Source organism: Poecile atricapillus, chromosome 23 (genome assembly GCF_030490865.1).
Source record: "Poecile atricapillus isolate bPoeAtr1 chromosome 23, bPoeAtr1.hap1, whole genome shotgun sequence".
Taxonomy (NCBI): domain Eukaryota; kingdom Metazoa; phylum Chordata; class Aves; order Passeriformes; family Paridae; genus Poecile; species Poecile atricapillus.
Window position 1 is genome coordinate 258,724 of NC_081271.1, and position 19,257 is coordinate 277,980.

General features: G+C 48.2%; 2 protein-coding genes across 6 annotated transcripts; both read right to left on the minus strand.

Moving 5' to 3' along the window:
* Positions 1–75: 75 nt before the first annotated feature.
* On the minus strand, positions 76–7,109 carry MOV10 (Mov10 RISC complex RNA helicase). Of its 5 annotated transcripts, XM_058856129.1 has the most exons (22): positions 6,547–7,101; positions 5,796–5,889; positions 5,567–5,700; positions 5,249–5,487; positions 4,938–5,178; positions 4,628–4,750; positions 4,384–4,537; positions 4,144–4,298; positions 3,847–4,023; positions 3,618–3,765; positions 3,367–3,528; positions 3,169–3,272; positions 2,840–2,937; positions 2,640–2,759; positions 2,449–2,551; positions 2,142–2,265; positions 1,871–2,062; positions 1,656–1,730; positions 1,439–1,564; positions 1,175–1,263; positions 927–1,048; positions 76–791 (listed from the first exon to the last, which is right to left on the minus strand). In XM_058856129.1, exons 1-21 carry the CDS (start codon positions 6,678–6,680, stop codon positions 934–936), a joined length of 2,907 nt encoding a protein of 968 aa, XP_058712112.1. In that variant the 5' UTR covers positions 6,681–7,101; the 3' UTR covers positions 76–791; positions 927–933. The 5 variants fall into 5 exon arrangements, with proteins under 5 accessions (XP_058712112.1, XP_058712110.1, XP_058712109.1 ...); XM_058856127.1 differs by having other exon boundaries at positions 2,840–3,272; positions 5,570–5,700; positions 6,547–7,109; XM_058856126.1 differs by having other exon boundaries at positions 76–732; positions 2,840–3,272; positions 6,547–7,107.
* Positions 7,110–7,679: 570 nt separating this feature from the next.
* On the minus strand, positions 7,680–19,187 carry CAPZA1 (capping actin protein of muscle Z-line subunit alpha 1). Its single transcript, XM_058856137.1, has 10 exons — positions 19,025–19,187; positions 14,865–14,928; positions 14,564–14,615; positions 13,677–13,740; positions 12,168–12,374; positions 11,711–11,790; positions 11,207–11,285; positions 10,655–10,726; positions 10,011–10,073; positions 7,680–9,447 (listed from the first exon to the last, which is right to left on the minus strand). Exons 1-10 carry the CDS (start codon positions 19,061–19,063, stop codon positions 9,307–9,309), a joined length of 861 nt encoding a protein of 286 aa, XP_058712120.1. The 5' UTR covers positions 19,064–19,187; the 3' UTR covers positions 7,680–9,306.
* Positions 19,188–19,257: the final 70 nt, after the last annotated feature.

Sequence of the window (19,257 nt, forward strand, 5' to 3'; positions counted from 1 at the left end):
GTGCTGCAGGGTGAGGATTTGCCTGCCCCCAGCCCCTCTTGCTTCAGCTGCTGGTGGAGGATCAGGGCTCAGTACCCTGTGCTTGCCAAAGAGCCAGGATGCAGTTTACATGGGAAGGGCCAGGCAGGAGCTTCCCAGCTGTACCCAGACCCTGCTGATGGGCAATGCCAGCACTGCTGGAGCCATCCTGCAGCTGGAGCAGGGCAGGGCTGCAGTGAGCCTGATGCTGCTCCGAAGCCCTGTCTGTGTAAGCAAGGCTCACCTAGGACTCAACAATACACTGTTTTTCTCTAAACATTTATTCCAGGGAAACAGAGTGCCTGCACAGCCTAAGGCCAGGCCCAGTGGAGAGCTGAGCCAGCCTGTCCCAGGCCAGGTCCCTGCCTTCCCCAGTCACCCATCACAGCAGCTGTGTACCCAGTGATGCTCTTTGGAGGCCAGAGTCTCCAGGCTTAAGCCTTTCACTGAATGGTGAGAGTAGTCACAGAGAATTGTTCTGCCACAAACATGATTAAAATAGAGACTTGTCCCAGTCTGATGCTGGTGTGGGCTTCGTGGCTGGCAGCAAAGCCTGGCAACACCTTCTGGTCCGGAGGGTTCAGTCCCATCTCCTCAGGGGTGCATGGAGCACCCTGAGACTGAGACAGAAAGAGCAGGAGCTGCTGCAGGCCAGGGACAGGCTGAGGGGGATGGAGCTTCATGGGGCTTCTCCTCCTTTCACCAGTGCGTTTTCTGCAGAGAAACCTCATGGCAGAGCTGGCCCCTGACTTCAAGATGGAGACATGCAAGCCCTAAGCAAAAACCTCTTGTAAGCCCTGTTGCATTTGGGGCAGGAGAAGCCTCCCAGTGCCCCAGCTGGAATTCTGGCCATGCTGCTGCCCCAGGATGCTGTTGGGGCCCCACTGGCAGTGCCCAGCTCTGCTCACCTGGTGACTAAGCACTGAGCTGCAGCATGTGCAGGTTGTCGGCGATTCTGTCCTCAGCTGTGCTCTCAGGCTCGTAGGGGTATCCTGTGTAGCCGCCCTCTGCCTTGCAGTAGCTGAGGAACCTGCAGGTGCAGAGGCAGGGCAGCGTGGGCTCACGGCCCCGTGCTGTGGGCATGGCCAGGCACCAGCAGCAGGGAAGGGCAGGAGCTGGTGAGCACTGTCTGTGCCAGGGGCCAGGAGCAGCTCACCTGTGCCAGTGGGGGTCCTTGCTGAGCACGATCGGATTACCCACCACGATCAGCAGAGCCTTGGCCCTGGTGATGGCCACATTAAGCCTCTGAAGAGGACAAGCAAGAGGGCTTTACCTGGCTGCAACACCTCTCATCGTCTCGCAGCCCCATCTGGGTGCAGGCAGCTCTGGTGTGGCACTGAGCACGCTCTACCTGCCTATGAGAACCAGAGGGGAGAAGGGGATGCCAAGGAAGAAGGGTCTGCCCGGGGCAAGGCAGTACCTTGGGGTTCTTGAGGAAGCCCAGCCTGAAGGTCTGGTCGAACTGGAGGTACGTGCTGCAGCTGCGCACGGTGGAGATGAGGATCACGTGCCGCTCCTGGCCCTGGAACTCTTCCACAGAGCCCACCTGGGACAGGGACAGCAGGTGAGGGGCCAGGAGCACCCCTGGGCTGCAGCTGGCAGGGCATGCTCCTCTCTCCTCCATGCCCAGGACATACCTTCAACTGCCTGATGTCCGGCAGCTTCTGCAGATCGGGATCCAGGGATGTGATGGCTTTCCGGATCTTCTCTACCTGAGTGGAGGCATGTGGCCAAATCCAGCCCCCACAGGACCATCCTTGTGCCAGCCCTGGGGCTGCCCATCCATCCCAGTGTTCCCTGTCCCTTGGGGAGGCCTCTGCCTATGCCCTGCCTGCAGAGCTGTGTCCCTCACCTGCTTCCTGTAGGGAGAAATGATGCCAATCTCCTGGGGGGACACGGACGGGCAGCTTCCCTTGCCCTGGCTCTGCAGCAGCTTCTTGAGGTAGTGGACCAGGACCTCAATTTCAGCCGTGTTGAAGAATGAGGGGCTTTTGGCCTCTCTCTGGTCTTCCCCGCAAACCCCATGGAAGATGATGGGGAAGCCCTGGGGACAGAGAACATTTGGCTCTGCTCTGCCTGTGCCTCAGGGATCCCCCTGGGTCAGTCCCTTCTGCGCCACTCACTTTTTTGGGAAGCTCCTCCCAGGTACAAAACAGATTCTGGATGTCAAGCCTGTCACTCTTGCACACCTTCAGCTCGTTCTCATAGAAGAGCTCGTTTGGGATCCTGAGAATGGCCTCGTGGGACCTGGCAGAGGCAGGACAGTGCCCAGGGTGGGTCCAGAACCCTCTCAGGCACTGTGCACCCAGGACAGCAGGTGCACTTCCACCTCCCACACCAGCTGGGGCACGAAGAGGCTCTGGGGGACAGATCCTGGGGATGCCAATCCCTTCCTGGCTCAATCCCTCCCTGCACCATCCCTGTCCCCACCTGTAGTTCCAGAGCAGCTTAGTGATGAACTGTGGATTGTATCCTCCACTCGACTTCTTGTACAGGGGATTGTGCAGCATCAGCCTCTCCAGCAGTGAGGTGCCTGTGCCCAGTGATATCCTGTGGCTCCCCACAAGGCCACTGAGCCCCTGTGGGGTACCTGCAGCACTCCCAGCTCCCTCCCTACTCACCCAAACCATGCTGGATAGCCAGTGGTGAGGTCAGGACAGGGCCCAGCTGCTTGGGGTCTCCTGCCAGCACCAGCTGCCCCCCATTGGGGTTGGTCTCCTGATCCATGGGAGCCAGGAGTCCTGGGAACAGGGAGAGCTCAGTGGGGGATGGAAGGACCCCAGGCCATGCCAGAGATGCTGGTCCTTGGGACAGCACTCACCCGCAATGGCAACCAGGCTCTCCGGCTCTACCGCGTGGCCACACTCATCAATGAAGACGTGGGAGAAAAACCCAGGGGGGAAGTTGGCTGACACCAGCCTGGAGGAGAGATGGAATGAGGGTGTCTCAGCATCCTGCCCCACCTGGCCATCCTTTTTTTCCCACCCTTCATCCTCATTCTCCCACGGAGGAGGGATTTCACCCCCTGTTGCCTGCCCTCGTCCAACCCCTCCCTGCTGAATCCCAGAGGGACTGTCTTCACAGCCTGGCTGCAAGGCAGCCCTGGGTCCACCTGCCACAGATGCTGGGGACAATCCCAGCTCCTCTGACCTTCCTGCTGTCACCAGTGTGGTGATGATAATCCGGTACTGCCTCAGGCTCTCCTTGCTTGGGTACACGTAGCTGCTCTGCTCATCATCCCAGTTGCAGCAGGGCTGGAGCACAGGCATTGGATGAGGTCCCACTGTCCCAGGGGATGCCAGCCCAGGTGTGCTGTCAGGATTTCAGGGTGCAGGGGCAGGGACCTACCATGATATCGGTGGGTACTTCCCTGGGGCTCCTGGAGCTGGCGATGAGCCTGTAGACATTCTCAGGGGCAATGTCCTTGATGAGGCACTGGCACAGCAGGTCTGTGGCACTGTTGGAGGGGGCACAGGCCAAGATACGGGCGTCCTTGAAGCAAGTCCACACCTGGGTGGGAGGAGGAGGCAACAGCATTGAGCCCCATACCAAGAGTGGGAAGCAATGCTCGGGGTTGGATTTGGGCACCTACCGCTCACCTGCTTGATGGCCTCTACCACAGTGACCGTCTTGCCAGTGCCAGGGGGGCCAAAGATGAGGTATGGGGCTGGCCGGGACATCCCTGTCACGATGTGGGTCACGGCTTTGCACTGCTCCTCGTTGGTCTCCAGCTTGCGGTTAAACCACCTGTGGGAGCAGAGCTGCGCTGCTGGAGCGCCATCACCTCCATCCCCCAGACCCTCCCACCCTGCACAGCTGGGGACTCACCGGGGCTGGAAGGGGCCTGGGAACAGGGACTTGTGGCAGGAGGCAGAGGGGAAGAGGAGGCTGAACAAGCCACGGCGCATGGCCAGGACTGCAGCCCGATGCTGGACCTGCAGTGGCAGCCGGTTGAAGGTGAAGGTCACATCGAACTTCAGGTTGTTCACAAACTTCTTCTGCAGCCTGGGAAGGAATGGTGTGAGCAGAGCACGGGGCACTCTTCCATGTCCTCCTGGCCCTTTCCAACCCGCTCCTGGCCTTTGGCATCTCTGAGAAAGGCTGCTGGGACCAGACATCACTCACTTGGAGGAGAAGCCCAGTCTGACCTTCTCCAGCTCCACGCTGTGCACGTAGCCCTTGTACTGGATGAGTGGGGAGTGGTCCCGCTCGCTGCTCAGGTGGGCAAAGAGGTGGTCCCCTCTCAGCAGGGATGGGCGGTTCTCAGCCACGCCAGGCACCTGTGCCAAAAGGCCAGTGTGATGCCAGGCACTCTGGGAGTGCCAGTATTGTGCCAGCACCCCTCATCCCTCACCCCCTACACACATTGAGAACCAGCAGAGCCCTCTCCTGCACCATGGTCACATCCTGCATGTCATAGCGCCGGATGTCCACCTCCATCTGGATCTCCTCCAGGTGCAGCAGCAGCTGGAATTTCTGGTGGTAGTTCTCAGCCTGCAGAGGTGCTTCCAGCAGCAAGCTGTGGAAGGGCATCAGCTGTGTCAGTGTCCCAGGGATAGCTTGGCACTCAAGGAACGCCTCAGCATTGCTCTCAGCCCTTGGCACTCACCGCATGGCAGCCCAGCTGGAGCTGGCACTGGTGTTGGGTCCAAGCAGAATCGTGTCCTTGAGGCTCTTTGGGTACTGGTAGGTACCCAGAGGGATTTCCCTCTCCAGTTTGTTTTTCAGGGAGCTGGGTAGAAGGGACAGCAGTGCTGCAGGGACTACAAAATTGTCCCCTACCCCACTGTCACCAGCCATTGCACAGGGCTGAAGAACTGTCCTGTGGTGCCAGACAGTCAGGAGCTGAACCTTGTCCTGGCTGGAGAACAGGCTGGGTCCTTCTGCTCAGGATGGCAGCGGGTGACTTCACCACATACCTGTCGGGGGGGATGCCATCCTCAGTGATGACTGTGACAAGGCGCTGGAGGCTGGCCTCGTAAGGCTGGAAAGCTGCCGAGGGTCCCAGCTCCTTGGCTAGCTGGCTCTCGGCGATGGCAGCAATGTAGCGTGAGATGCTGAAGGGCTGGTCTGGCTCCTTGGTGAACTCGAAGAACACCACAGCGTTGAAGTGCCCATTGCAGGTGGTGAGGCACCGCACCTGGATGGGGTATGTGGCACCTGCGGGGTGAAGTGGTGAGATGGGGTCCTGCATCCTCTCTGCCAGGCAGGGCATGGGATGGGACCCTACCTGGGTGTAAGAGCAGGGACTGGCCCTGCACTGCCCCTTGCTCGTCGGTGAAGGAGAGCTCCTGGGACTGCTGGCGTGACTGGAAGCGCTGCAGTGTCACCACCTCTGTCCCACAGTTGTGCACCAGGACAGTGACTGTCCGGGGCTCACCCGGCACCACTGGGAAGCGAATATTCCCATTGCCCTGGTCATAGTCTGAGGCGATGTCTACGCCGTGCTTCCCACGAATGAGCTCAGCCCTGCGGGGAGGGAGGGTCAGGCTTTCCCAGCCGGGGTGAGGGAGCCAGGGGCTGTGCTAAGGGGTGCTGCCGATCCTACCACTGCTTGCCATAGATCGGGGGCATTTGTGGAGTGGAGCTGAGCTGCTGTCCTGAGGCAGACTTGGACATGGATGTCTGTGCATTCCTTCTGGGTCTCCGGTACTGGTCTGCCACCACCACACGCCTCTTCACCTGCAAGGAGCAGCCGGAATCATCGTGGCCCCGGGATCCTGCAGGGGGCTCCTGAGGAGCCAGTCCTAGTGGCCACTGCCCCAGCATGAACTCACCTTGAATTTCACCACCTCCCCTCGCACCTGAACCTGATGGTCTGTCTTCAGTGCGTACAAGATGCAGGAAAACCCGGGTGTCTTTGCATCCGTCCTGTGGAGACAAGGGAGAGGTTTGTGTGGGAGATTGTGGCTCAGCTGAGGTGAGGCAAGTAGGAAGATGAAGCAGGACACTGAGGCTGCAGTGAGGGAGTTCTCAGCAGGCCCCTTCTGCTCCAGAAGAGGAAGAAGGACTTGGGCTTCCCACTGGCCTGTGCAAATCTTACATCCCTGCTGGCTGCTCCAGCAATTCCGTGCTGTGCCATCGCTCCAGCTTTGCCACAGCCGTTCCAGCTGTCTCACTGCATCACTGCCTGGCCCTGACAGCCGGTCCCTCGTGAGCTGAGCTGGCACAGGCACTGTGCTCCCAGAAGCGGTGACTCCCCATGTTCCTCCTCCCAGTCCCACCAGTGCCCCGAGTCCTGGCTTTTCCAATGATAACAGTGGTGATATTGCACAAGGGCCAGAGTGACTGGTGTCAGCAGGGCGAGGGCGAGGGAGTATGGTGGGCAGTGGGTGTCCAAGGCCATCCCCAGGCAGGTGCTGGGGGCCCGTGGAGCTGGGGGTCATCCCAGCAGGGCTTTGGTGAGACAGACGAGCTTGGGGACCCCGGTGATGCTGCTGGGGACCAGCGGTGCTGGCCAGGCACTGGGGATGCCAGCCAAGGGTCTGTCCCAGGTGATGCTGCCCGGGTCTGGCTGAGGGCTCTTACCTGCCCCGGAACTCCTGGTTGTAGATGGTCCGCAGCGTTTCCCGCAGGCTCACCTGCTCCCGGCCCGTGTCCTGCAGGAACTGCACAAACTGATGTCCCCAAAGCCTGGCCTCTGCCACGCTGAACCGCGGCATGCTTGAGCCCAGCTGAGCCGAGATGGTGCCGTGTCGAGGAGTGCCAGATTAATCCAGGCTGGGCTGGGCTGGGCTGGGCTGGGCTGGGCTGAGCCCGGGCTGGTGGCGCAGGGAGAAACGAAAGCGAAAGGGGCTGAGCGGTGCGGGTCTGCCTGCCCGGATCGAGGAGCTGGCAGCCGGACAGCAGAGCCTGCTGTAGAGAAGGCTGGTGGGGGAGAAGGGCCAGGAGGCAGGAAGGGAACGAGTCTGTCTAAAGGATGATTAGCTAAAGATTTGGAGAAGGACAAAGAGATAGAAATGCTCTTAAGCCTGGAACTCTGGCGGTGAACTGCTTCCAGTGTAGCCAAGGAGCTCGAGAAAGCTAGCCTTGAGGCAGATAAAAGCTGTGCTGTGTGCAGTCTTATCTTGGGCCCTACTTCAGCTTCACATTCCTGGAATTGCTGCAGCAATTTCCTGGATGGGTCCAGGGCCGCAGCCCACAGCACCTGAGGCCCACACAACCTTTCATCTCCCTGGGTGCTGCCGCAGGGACGACCCTCTTAACAAACTGTCCTTGAGTAGCTCCTCGCACAGCACTGTGCAAACCTCCAAAAAGCCCTGCTTTGTCTTGTGCAGGACACAACCAGGAGTGTCTGAGGTAGGTGGATGAGTGGAATTACCTCCTTGCTGCCTTTTTTCCAGGGTGAGGAGTTGCATTAAAGCTCTGTGATTGTTTTTATTTTAATTTGGAAGCTCAGCTCTTCAGTTCCCATGTCTGTATACCAGGGTGGGAGCATCACCCACGGGTTTGGAGCGATACCATCCCTGCCTTTCTTGCGGAACTGCTCAGGCTAGAAAAGACCTTTGAGATCATTGAAGTCCAACCATGAACCCAGCACCACTAAACCATATCCTCAAGGGCCACATTCACGTTTTTGAACCGTTTCTGGGACAGTGACTCCACCACTTCCAAGCCTTCAGGAATTAACAGGAGTGAGACCAGGAAAGAACAGACACAAATGGCTTTAAACAAACACTGCTGTATTTGCACTAGACTAGTTGATACAGATGCCTGAGGGATGAACTGTCAGTCTCAGCAGCAAATACAAATACATTTTATTTAGATAAAACTCACAAAGCATAAACACTTATTTTGTGGTGTTACTGTGCAAAACCTGAAGTGTAATGCACAGGCAACCCCACCCCTCTCTTCCCAAGCCTTTTTTCTTTGTGTATTTAAAAACAAGAACACATGAGTCAGTTTAAAAACCAGAACCTGCAAGGCGCCCAGTGATAACCAAGTGCAAACAAAGCAGAGAGTTCACCAAAGGAGGTTCACTTTCTAGTGAATCCACGTTCCAAGATCTGAGAAAGGCATATGGGTATCTCTTCATCCTGCCCTTCAGAGAAACTGTTATGACTACTAGAGGGGCAAAATAGTAAAGCAGAACAAGCATGTAGAATGACAAGAAACTGTCACCCTGAAAATTAAGCCTTCTGATAATGTTTTCATAGTTTTAATTACTTTCCCATGAAAATCCTGTAAACATAAGTTCTTTATCACATTCCTTCTAAGAAACGTCTTTTGATGGACGTTTCGCATGACCAGTGTGCTTGGGAAGGTGATAACTTAATTATCTAATCCCTGGTCATTGTTGAGAATCTATAAATGCTGGAGTCAGAGAATAAAGTCATGGGTTTTTGTTCTGACACTGAGGGTGGTCATGTGAATCGTGTTGTGTCCTTTAGCGACAACTGTCCACAACTGAGACAAATAGAAAGGATTTTTTCTTTCACTTTGGTGCAAGTTTATTTATTTTATACACTATTCATCCATACACCTGTGATACAAATCTATGAGCCTGCCACAAAGCATTAAAGCACAACATACCTACTATTCTGTAGACATTTGCATTTTTAATCACCATCCAGCCCTTGTGGATCAGCAGTGACTCATCTTGTAGTTCTGTAAAAATGCAGATGTCTGGTAACCGTACGTACACGAGGGAGGGGAGAACAAAGATGTTCACTTTTAGGGAACATGGCTCAAACCTTCAGGTTAAAAAAAAAAAAAGTTACATCCCTGGAAGAGCTAGGTCAGTAGGGAATTCTGTAAAGGATCCTGTGAACTCATTTTCTACATTTCTCATTTCCTTAGATTCTAAAATCTAAACCTGCAGGCATCTGCTTTGTGGAGGTTGGGAATAAGGATACACAAGGACTCACTGTCTTACACTTACTGTGTCTTGCAGCGCCGTGAGCTCTTGGCAGGTTTGACAAACTTACTGGATACCTGGAGTGCTGGATACAGGTGAAGGGAGTGCTCTGCACCTTCTCCTGGGGTAATAATAGGGCTTTTCCAGCTAGGAAGTTTTCCAGCCAGTGACTGAAAACAGCTGTACTTCTGAGCCATGAATGGCTGAATTTAAATGACCTATTAAATGCAGCTACAACAGGAAGTTTATGTGGCAGGAAACACAAAACACAAAGACAACTATTTGTTCCATGGTTCCCTCTCAGGCTAGAAAACCTGTTAACTTTGAAAGCCCTAAAAAAATGCTGCTCTGGTTTAGAAACCATCTACTTGGCATAGGACCACATTTGTTTTTTTGCACACGAATGTTTCATACACCTCCTTGTTTCTGCATTAAGCATTCTGCATTTCTTTGCCAATCTTGTAGCTGAGGATTTTGTTCCAGTCAATCTTGGTGCGGGTGACGGGGAGCTGCCGGCGTAAGGCTTTGAAAGTGGTGTCTGACATAGTCTGGTAGTTTTCACTGATTGCTGTCTGCAAGGGCAAGCAGATTTGGTTAGGGCACTCATAAAACACTGTGAGAAAGCTCAACTCTGTGTTAAAGCCACAAACTCCTTTCTATAAGGTGCAAGGCACACTATTACCTAAATTAATAATGCAGTCATCAGTGTGTGTGCAAGTCAAAAGCTTTCTATTCACCTCCCCTGTATTGTAGCAGCATCCCCTTACGTCTTTCACTGACTTATCTCTTTCCAATCTCCTTGCACACAGGCTGGGACAATGTAAAAGCTGTTGCACAAATTTCCTCCTCAGTATTTTTAACTGTCACAGAGGAAAATACATCTACTCTAGGTATCATTTATAACCCTTACGAAAAAACATACAGCAAGACTGATAGTTACTTACAACACAGCTTTGTAACTTTACAGCTTTATAACTATATTGTTTAAACAAATACTGTCCTTATTTTAGTAATTCTTACAGTCAATACCAGATTCAGCCAGGAACACAAACAGAGGTCAGTTTTCCATGTTTTCATTAACTGCAAATGAAGACTGATATGATTCTGTGGTTTATTTAACTACCACTGATCTTACCTGGTACTCGTTTTCTGCATTTTCTATGATCTTAATAAACTCCTTAGCAGTTTGGACATCACTCTGCAAAGGAGAAAAAAAAAAACAACAAAAAATTTGTATGTTTAAGAGCAACTTACATAAGCTACACAGTAGATTTCTTCTCAAATGATAGGCTGAGTACTGATAAAGTGGGTAACATCATCAGCTTGTGCCTCATGGTTGTAGCTTGGCTCCTTTCACTTACTACATACTGGGTAGGGCTTGTGCTCCAAACTGGAACAGGGCTGCACCCTAGTGAGCAAAAAGGAAGTGGACCTTCATGGTAAAATGAGTCACTTTGCAGATGTTCCTCCCTGTACCATACTAGAGGGTTTCTTAGTTTCCCTTTGTGTATGTCTCTCACTGTTCCTTTCCCTTGCACAGAGATAGAAAAGCATATTCTGTCCTCTTTAACCCCAACTTCCAAGAGAAGCTTTCTAGTAGAGACTTTCTAATAAGATTGAATTTTATGCAATTGTGAATCTGGACTCTGAACACCACATTGACTGTGCACCCTAAAATTACTTAAAAGTCAAGAGAATGCAGTCATAGCAGTGCATGCTTCATGAGCTGTTTAAGGAATAAAACAACTGCTTATCTTAAAGATCTGTTAGCATACTTACTGACACCTGTACAGAGTCCTGAATGTCTTTGTGGCTAACCAGCTGGACATTGCCATCTTCATAGTAATGGACCTGGACAAAAAGACAGAATGCAGGTTTTATCACAACCACTCGCTCCAGAATTCCTGAGCCCCCAAATGCTACCAAAATGGCACAACAGAGCTTCATGCCAGTCTTCTCTGCTTACATGGAGACTAAAAGTAGGCTGGATTTTCTAAAAGGTTTCATTGTCAAGACTGTTCAAGATTATGTTAATCAGCAAACACCTAGAGCTAAGAGCAATTATAGAAGACTCACGGTAGAGTTTTAGCCCTATAAAGTGAAGCAAAGTGGAGGCCTATAGGGTAATGCTACATAATAAACCACAGGTCAGATGTGAGACTATTCCTGAAATACTAGATTCAATAATGAATTTCTTGAATTTTTTAGTTTAATAACATTCTTGAGAAGGACATCTCTGCTGCATTTCAGCATCTCATTCTGAGCTAAATGCATTTGTGTAAGAGAAGCACAATGCAGCTTCTCCTGTTACTGCCAGGAAAAAGAACTCACCTGGATTTTGAGCACTGCAGCCACTTGAGCTGTCGGTGGTGTGATGGTAAACTTCCATTCTGATCTCCAACGCCCATTCCTAAAAGCAATCAAAGCATGAAAAACTATTTCCAAAAAGCTCTAACAGCAAAAAGATCCAAATTAACGAGCAAATTGTTTCTGATGTTGTCTTATCACCAATACCATATAGGATTTAGTGCTTTAGATGGCATGGAGTTAAATTTCTGCAGCCCAGCTGAATATAATGCAGCTTCAGTACAAAGAAGCTCCAGAGATGGAAAGGAGAATCTATCCAGCTCTGCTACTGCCTTTTCCTTTGGATAGGTCACAGGAAGAGTTTTGCTAAGTGCCAAGAGGGCTGCAAGGAAAACAGACTACGAAACAAAAAGAACTTCTTGGGAAGCCCAAAACTCCCTGTCCTTCAGACAGTGTCAGAGCTAGATGATGGTTTGTTTTGAGGAAGCAGGCAAAGGAAGAAAACACACTAAGTTGAAATAGTCTTACCAGAAGTTTTTGGGCTGAAACTGGTGGCTCTCAATACAGGCAATAATTGTCTGCTGTCCATCTATAGATTTACCATAAACCTGTATTTAGAAAAAGAGTTAAAAAGGCCCAAGAGCTAAGGAAAGCCATTCTTAATCTCTGTCCTTGGCAGCAGGGTGCAGGCTGCTGTGGTGGGAACATGCACCAGGAGTTACATTGTCCATCACCTCCCCTGGAAGCCATTTATTACTGGTAGGTGGGAAGGTGCTTGGCAGTCATGCCTATGAAAAAGGTTTAATCCATCTTTACCTCTGTGTCATACCAAGATAGTTGCACCCTCTTTGGAACATGTCATTCCAAAGTTATCCAAAATGCTAGTGAGGATGGAGAACTCCAACAGCTCTGCCCAGCAGAGTCCACTCTAGGACTGAGTGACCCAGAGCAATACACTTTCAGGGTAACAAGATGGATACTCAACAGTGCAGAAGCCATTGGGGTAATGATCTTTGACGTAGGCTCTCAATGCACTGTCACAGGCATCTCTCCACTGTTTTAAAGCTGATTCTGTGTCCTCAGGCTGGGGATCACTTGCTTCTTTCCTTAAGTGATCAAACTTAAAAGAAAGCTTGTTTCTTGGGTCTAAAAATCTGCCATTGCCCAGATCACCATGTTCAGTGATTAAGACCTGTAAAAGAAATTGAAATGATGATATATTTAGGCTACTATAGATGTGTTGTTTTGCAATTTCCCTACTTGCATATCAGTGTTACAATAGGTTCCTTCATTGAACTATAAGATCACATGAAGAAAATCAAGTATTTTCAGTAATAATTTAAATTAGTAGTTGTTGTGTGGCTGAAGGTAAGTCTGCTCTCCACAGTCTGCACTTAGACTTCTGTCCCAGAAAAAGCTGAACTATAATCTATCTATATTTGGCTTAAAATTGGGTATCCTTACAATAGAAGCACGTTGCTTTGCCTTCAAAATTATTTTAGCTGTTTTCCTTCTTCCTTTCTAAAGGAAACAGAGACTTCTACTCTGGAATCTACCATTTATTGCCATGTTCCATGTTGCAATAGCACTACTGCTGTGCAAGAAAGGTACATAGATGTGACTACTTCTAAAATACACCAACTAAAGCAGACAGCAAAGCAGCATTGCACATTCCCTTCTTTTTTCTTTTTCACCTTAATTCTCTGTCTTCCCAAATATTGACTTTATTGGGGTGTGTTTATTCTTTTGCAGGTTGTACTGTAACTTTCTTATCAAATCTATTTCTGTGAACAGTCCTCTTAATATATGCCTCCCATAAACATATCTGGGACATCAGAAAAGCTGGGTCAGAGCTTGGCTCAGAGAACAGAACAGATGGTTGCGCAGTTTTCTGGCTTCTCTATGACTTGCTGTTTGTTCTTAAAAAGAAATTTTAAAAAACCCTGAAACAACTTGGTTTGCTGGCATAGACTGGTTACCATTAGGTATAATCACTACACTAAATCAATGATTTGGTATAAACAAAGATACAGTTTGTTTTTTACAGTAGCTGGGGATGGATTAAAATTGTGGAAAATAAACCAAACAAACTATGAAGAATCTACCATCAATTGTCAGTAGGAACTGTAAGCAAGTAGCAACATGAGGATTTGTAAGTGAGCTTTAAATAGACAGTAATCTTTAATCATTCATACACTTAAGTAAAATTCCAGTGACTTCAGCATGGAGCTTTAAGGAAAAATGAATTGGATTTACTAAGTAGTATGACACAGAACTTAGAGAATATTTTGTTTATGCTTCGTTCTTATAAAAGAAAGTTTGTCAATATAATGATGTGTGGGGGAAGGAGAAGGAGTCGTACCTTGTGAGCAGAATGAGTGAGTCAGCTGATGGTGATGTTGACTTGTGAGCCAACATCCTGACAAAACAGCATTTTTATTGCTTTTTCCCAGTGCAGTAATACAAACCTCAAGTGTACAAAGTTTGTTCTTACCTGATCATCGTACCCTTCTATTTTCACCGGAGTGAACTGATCCATGTTGTACTGTGCAAACGCACTGTTGAGGATCAAAAGAACATGAACTTTAGCTATACATGCACATTTATTTTGACTCAAGTTCACTGTGTGATCATATTACAGCAAGCATCAACTTAATTGGGCAAATAATACACACAAGCACTGTTAAAGGATTTTCCAATACCTTTTACTGTAGATAGCTATAAACCCCAGGTCTAAAAGCAGGTTTGTTCAGTGATGACCAGGAAAATACAGAGTTCAAAAGTAGAGCAGCAGGTAGCCTGGGGAAATGTGAGCAAGCCAAGGCAAAAGAGCAACACCCCAGCTACAATTTAGACGGCAGCAAGGTAAACAAATGAATAGAAGAATATTCACAACAATTTTCTTATGTAAAGACTTGCTGAGTGACACATCACCTAGCTTGAAATAGATCTTAGCATCAAAAAGCTTGTATGTGTAATCTTTAAGTACCTTCTGATGAAGCTGGAAGTAAACAAAAAATTTTGAAAACTTCTTCTTGAGGGCAGTTATTTTTCTAAATTTAGGCTATGGATTAATCAGTATTTCAGGCTTACTTTATTAATCAGATGATTCAACATGACCACAAATTTCTGCTGCTGCAGAATTAAACGGTTTGGCAGAGTGTCTTCCTGTCAGTTTCATACAGCACAAATTCCATTTTAGGGCTTTTAAAATGAATTATCCACACCTTTCATTATATATTTTGTTAGGTGGGGTAAGATATTATAGAATATTGCTCTGAATACAGCAAATGGTTTTCTTTGTCACAGAATGATGGGTATAAAGAAAACAAAAGTATCTCTGAAGGTAATTTGACTTGTGTTTGAAATCTTAGTACTTACTGTGCTGCTCCTTCCCTGAGAAGATTGTCATTGTTAAGCAATAACCGGACATCTGGAGAAGAAAGGGTTCAGGTGTGTTACTGGATTTTTTGATCAAATGTTTCTATTTATGCACTTTATTTTCAACTGCAAACATTAAAATGATTAAATCATTTCATTAAGCAGAAGTAGTCTAGAAGAACTGCATGCTTTCCCTAGCCACTTAATTTTAAAAGGAATATGGTGTGACACAGCCTTAGATTTTTATAATAGATAAAACATGAAGAAAACATCACAGATAATTTTTTCCTTAATTGCTTACCATTGAATACTTCATTGAACTCTCCAGGGGGTGCATGAGTGATGAATTTTGCAGCTATACGCACCTACCACGAAGAAGAAAAGTAATTAAAGACAAAAGACAATTTACTGAGTTCATACATATTGAAGCAATTCACCAATAAAACCAGTACTGAAGTAAGTGGCAGATTTAGGGAGAAATCTAGGCATGCATTGTCAAGATAGAAATAGTCTCGTAAGACTGCTCAAAGCAAGGCTGACAGGGCTTGGAGCACCCTGGGACACTGGAAGGTGTCCTTGCCCATGGCACGGGGTGAAACTGGATGATCTTCAAGGTTCCTTTCAACCCAAACCATTCTGGGATTCTATGAAGGCATGTGGAACTGTGATGATGAAGGCATCAATAACTGAAAAGGCCAACTTTCAATATCTAGAAACTCTGAATCTGGGAAAAAAAACCTCATCTCTTCTAAAAATCTAATAAAACTGCAACGTGTTCTGAAATCTAATATACATGTCTTGCACTGTTAGAATTTAGGTGGTCCAGGTATTGATTCTATTGGAATTAGTAAGAGTTTATGGTTTTCATTATCAAATTTTTTATGGATTTTACAGGTTTATGGGGAATAGGAAGATCTTGGAAGAAATGAAAGAGGAAATGTCACAAAATTAGACCTCTCCCTTAGAATAATAAAAATGTCCCATTTCCTCTGATAAGCCCAGCTGACTAAGCTGATCAATGAGCCTCTCTGGTCTAACATGACATTTATTGAAAGTGACTGCAGAGTTGCTCATTACAACACTGATTATTTTCTACTTTTCATTTTGAGCAGCAAAACAAAGAATTGTGTATATATATATATATCCAACTGCTTCACCTGAGTTATCATCAGAGCTGGAAATAACTCACTTTCCTCAACAGTCTTCCCTGTTCTAATTAGAAACTGTATTGTTTGTCACATAATTATTTAAAGCAAGCCACAAAAGGAAATAAACACTTTTCCAAACTAAATGTAATTGCCTTATTCCAAAAGGATCAAGTAATAAATCTGCCTTAACTGGATTGAGCTTCAGATAAAAAATAGACTGTGTTCCAAATTAGCAATGCTTTCAAAAAAATAGCTATACATTCTTTGTGCCTGAAGTAATTAAGCAATACGAAGAAAACATTAAAAAGATATGGTGCAGGACAGAACCATTTTCTCTTAATCTTCTGGTTTTAGGTTGGTAAGTAATTCTAAAAATGGAGCTCTTAGATTGTTTGAAAAATGTCACTATTTAAAGAGCTGTAATTAGGACAGATTGCTGCCACAATATTGCCAAATTTCACTGTCAGAAATTTGTGCAGTGATGAAGAGAGCCTGGCAGTAGTTTAGAGAGACCCTGCTGCTCTATATCCTCCGTGGACTTTGCTCAGGGTCTGCCCCAAAAGGCTGAAAGAGTTCTGAAAGGACACCACATGCTTTTCTGAGCAAGTACAACTGTAAGCACAGTACAGAGTATCACTGTGCTACAGCTCTCTCAAGTATCTACTACTAATGCCAGGATGCCTCACAGTGGGAGGACAGCACTGGAACACATCCTGCAAATTAACTCCCCGAATGAACAGATTCTCTTCTATAAGGTGCTTCAACATATGGCAAAAAAAGGCCTCTAAAAAGCTATAAAATTTAATATCTTATAAATTAATGCAATGATGTTGTGGCTGCAGAACATGAAACCCTTACAAAAGGGGACACTGTTTTAGTAGGCTGAACTTTAGATCAATGGATTCTCATATGGAAATCCTTATGGGAAAAAGAAACAAACAGAAAAAAACCCCTAAGTGTTACGGGAGAGATTTTTACAGTCTTCCACAAATTCTCTTACTTGGAAGGATGAACAAAATTAAATCAACATGGAAGGGCCTCTGCACTTCAATCAAATGTTATTATAAACACAGTTCTGAACAAAGCAAAGGCTGCAAGTGGAAAGTGTTCACTTGGATAATTATACCTTGCCCTGCTGCTCACAGACCCATAAAATACAAAGCATTACAGTCAAACTATTGAAATCAGGAGTGCAGGAAACAGGGAGTGTTTAATTTGAAATGTCAAGCACTTGAATGGTTGTTGGTTTTTCAGAGTTGTCAGGATGCTCCTCTGCAGAAACAAAAAAATAGGATTTTCTGCAACCTGCCCCATTTCCTGGCCCACGGGGCCATTTCAGATGTCATTTCAGCTCTGAAACTTCAACTTCCTGCTTCTAAAATGGGGAAAGTGTCTGAGGGGAAGAGAAGCTGCGCAAACGTTAGTTTAAACTGGCAAAACAGCAGCAGAATGAACTTGAGCAAAACCAGGAGATTTCAGAGGAACTTAATCACAGAATCCCAGACTGGGTGGGTTGGAAGGGACCTTAAAGCCCATCCAGTCCCACCCCCTGCCATGGACAGGGACACCTTCCACTGTCCCAGGCTGCTCCAAGCCCTGTCCAACCTGGCCTTGGACATTTCCAGGGATCCAGGGGCAGCCCCAGCTTCTCTGGACATCTGTGCCAGAGCCTGCCCACCCTCACAGGGAAGAATTCCTTCCCAAAATCCCATCTAATCCTGCCCTCTGGCCGTGGGAAGCCTCCCCTTTGTCCTGTCACTCCAGGCCCTTGTCCCAAGTCCCTCCCCAGATCTCATGGAGCCCCTTTAGGTACTGGAAGGGGCTCTGAGCTCTCCCTGGAGCCTTCTCTTCTCCAGGTGAACACCTCCAGCTCTCCCAGCCTGTCTGAGAAATGAATCTCTTACCTAAAATACATCCATAGAGAATAAAGGAGTGAAGCTTGGAGGATGGAATGAATTAATTTTGTTGCCCAATTGATATTTTTGGGTCTTTTGCTTTAAAGTACTCATAAACTCAGACTTAAAAAATTAACATATATAAAGTTCTAGACTCATCTGAAAAGTCACAAAATGGATACTGCAGCAAATCTTTGCTGTATGTTTCTCTTTCAGATCCTCCATTAAGGTTATCCTTCTCTGCCCGTGTGAGGCTTGAAGTTAGTTGAAATTGAACGTTCTAAAGGCCATGTCAATTCTGCTCTGAAATACTTATTCCAAAAAACATCACCTAAAATACTGACTAATGGATGAACTGCACCTGTAAAGCTCTGCTTGTTTCACAAATGATGTCACTGAAATGAAGCTGAAATTGCAGTTTAAGGGAAAAATGAAAGCAACTTGTATGATCCTTGAAGATCCATGATCCTGAACAACTCCTCCAGAACGTTAAGAAGCAAAGCAAACACTAAGGGTAACACTTCTATGATGTAAGGAAGAGTAACAGTGTTATTTTTAAACTAATGTGTGTAAACAACAGTGTACTACCTCGCAGAGAACTTGCTGCCTGTAACTTTCCCACATTCTGTCACAAGAGGAACAAAGTGCTCATTACCCTTTCCTAAAATAATTATGGCTCTATCTGCTCCTACTTAGTCCTTTCCATCCAGTATGATTTGTAGAATCTACATCAAAATTCCTGCCAGCAGCTGGGGTGAGCAGAAAATGCGATGACATGCAGAGGGTGTTTAGGAAGTGAAGAGCTTGCAAAGCACCTTATAGACATGCTGTTTACTTTCCTGAATTGGGAAAAGCAGCACAGAAAATACATTTTCACAAAATCATTTTGGTTGGGAAAGACCTTCAAGATCACCAAGTGATCAAGCTGTGACTGACCCCCACCCTGTCAACGAGACCAGAGCACTGGCTGCCACTGGATCCAGTTCTTCCTTGACCATGACCAGGGATGGCAATTCTATCACCAGCCACCCTCCCAGTGTCTAATCGGCCTCTCTTAAGAAACCCCTCCTGATGTCCAAGCTAAACTTCCCCTGGTTTAGGTTGAGACTATGTCCATTTTCAAGCACAACGACTGGCCGAGACACTTCAGCTGCACCGAGGCAATGAGGAAATCGGAAGGCAGTGAGGAAATCGGAAGGCAGTGAGGAAATCGGAAGGCAAAGTACTGCGCTGGTAAGGAACGGCCGGTCCTTCAGTCGGACGGCGGCGGCCCGGTGGTCTCGGGGACCCGCCCTCCCCGAGGCACCCGCAGGCCGGCACACCGGCACGAGGGAGCTTGCCCGCCAGTCCCCACCCACGCCTTCCCGGGGGCAGCGGCGCAGGCCCACAGCGGAGGGGCGGCCACCCCCTTCCTTTACCTTCTCCTCATCCGACACTCGCTCCTCCAGGTCCGCCATCTTGGCAGCTGTGTGCCCGGCCCCGCGCAGTGCATGCCGGGAGCGCCGGCCGGCGGGCCGGGTGCGCTGCTGGCGCCATCTTAGCTGCGGGCAGACGCCGCGCGGCCGCCATCATAGAAACGGGTGCGTTCTCGCGGTACCGGCTGACAAAGCCGCCGCCTCCCAGAGCCGTCGGGGCTCCCGGTCATCGTGTG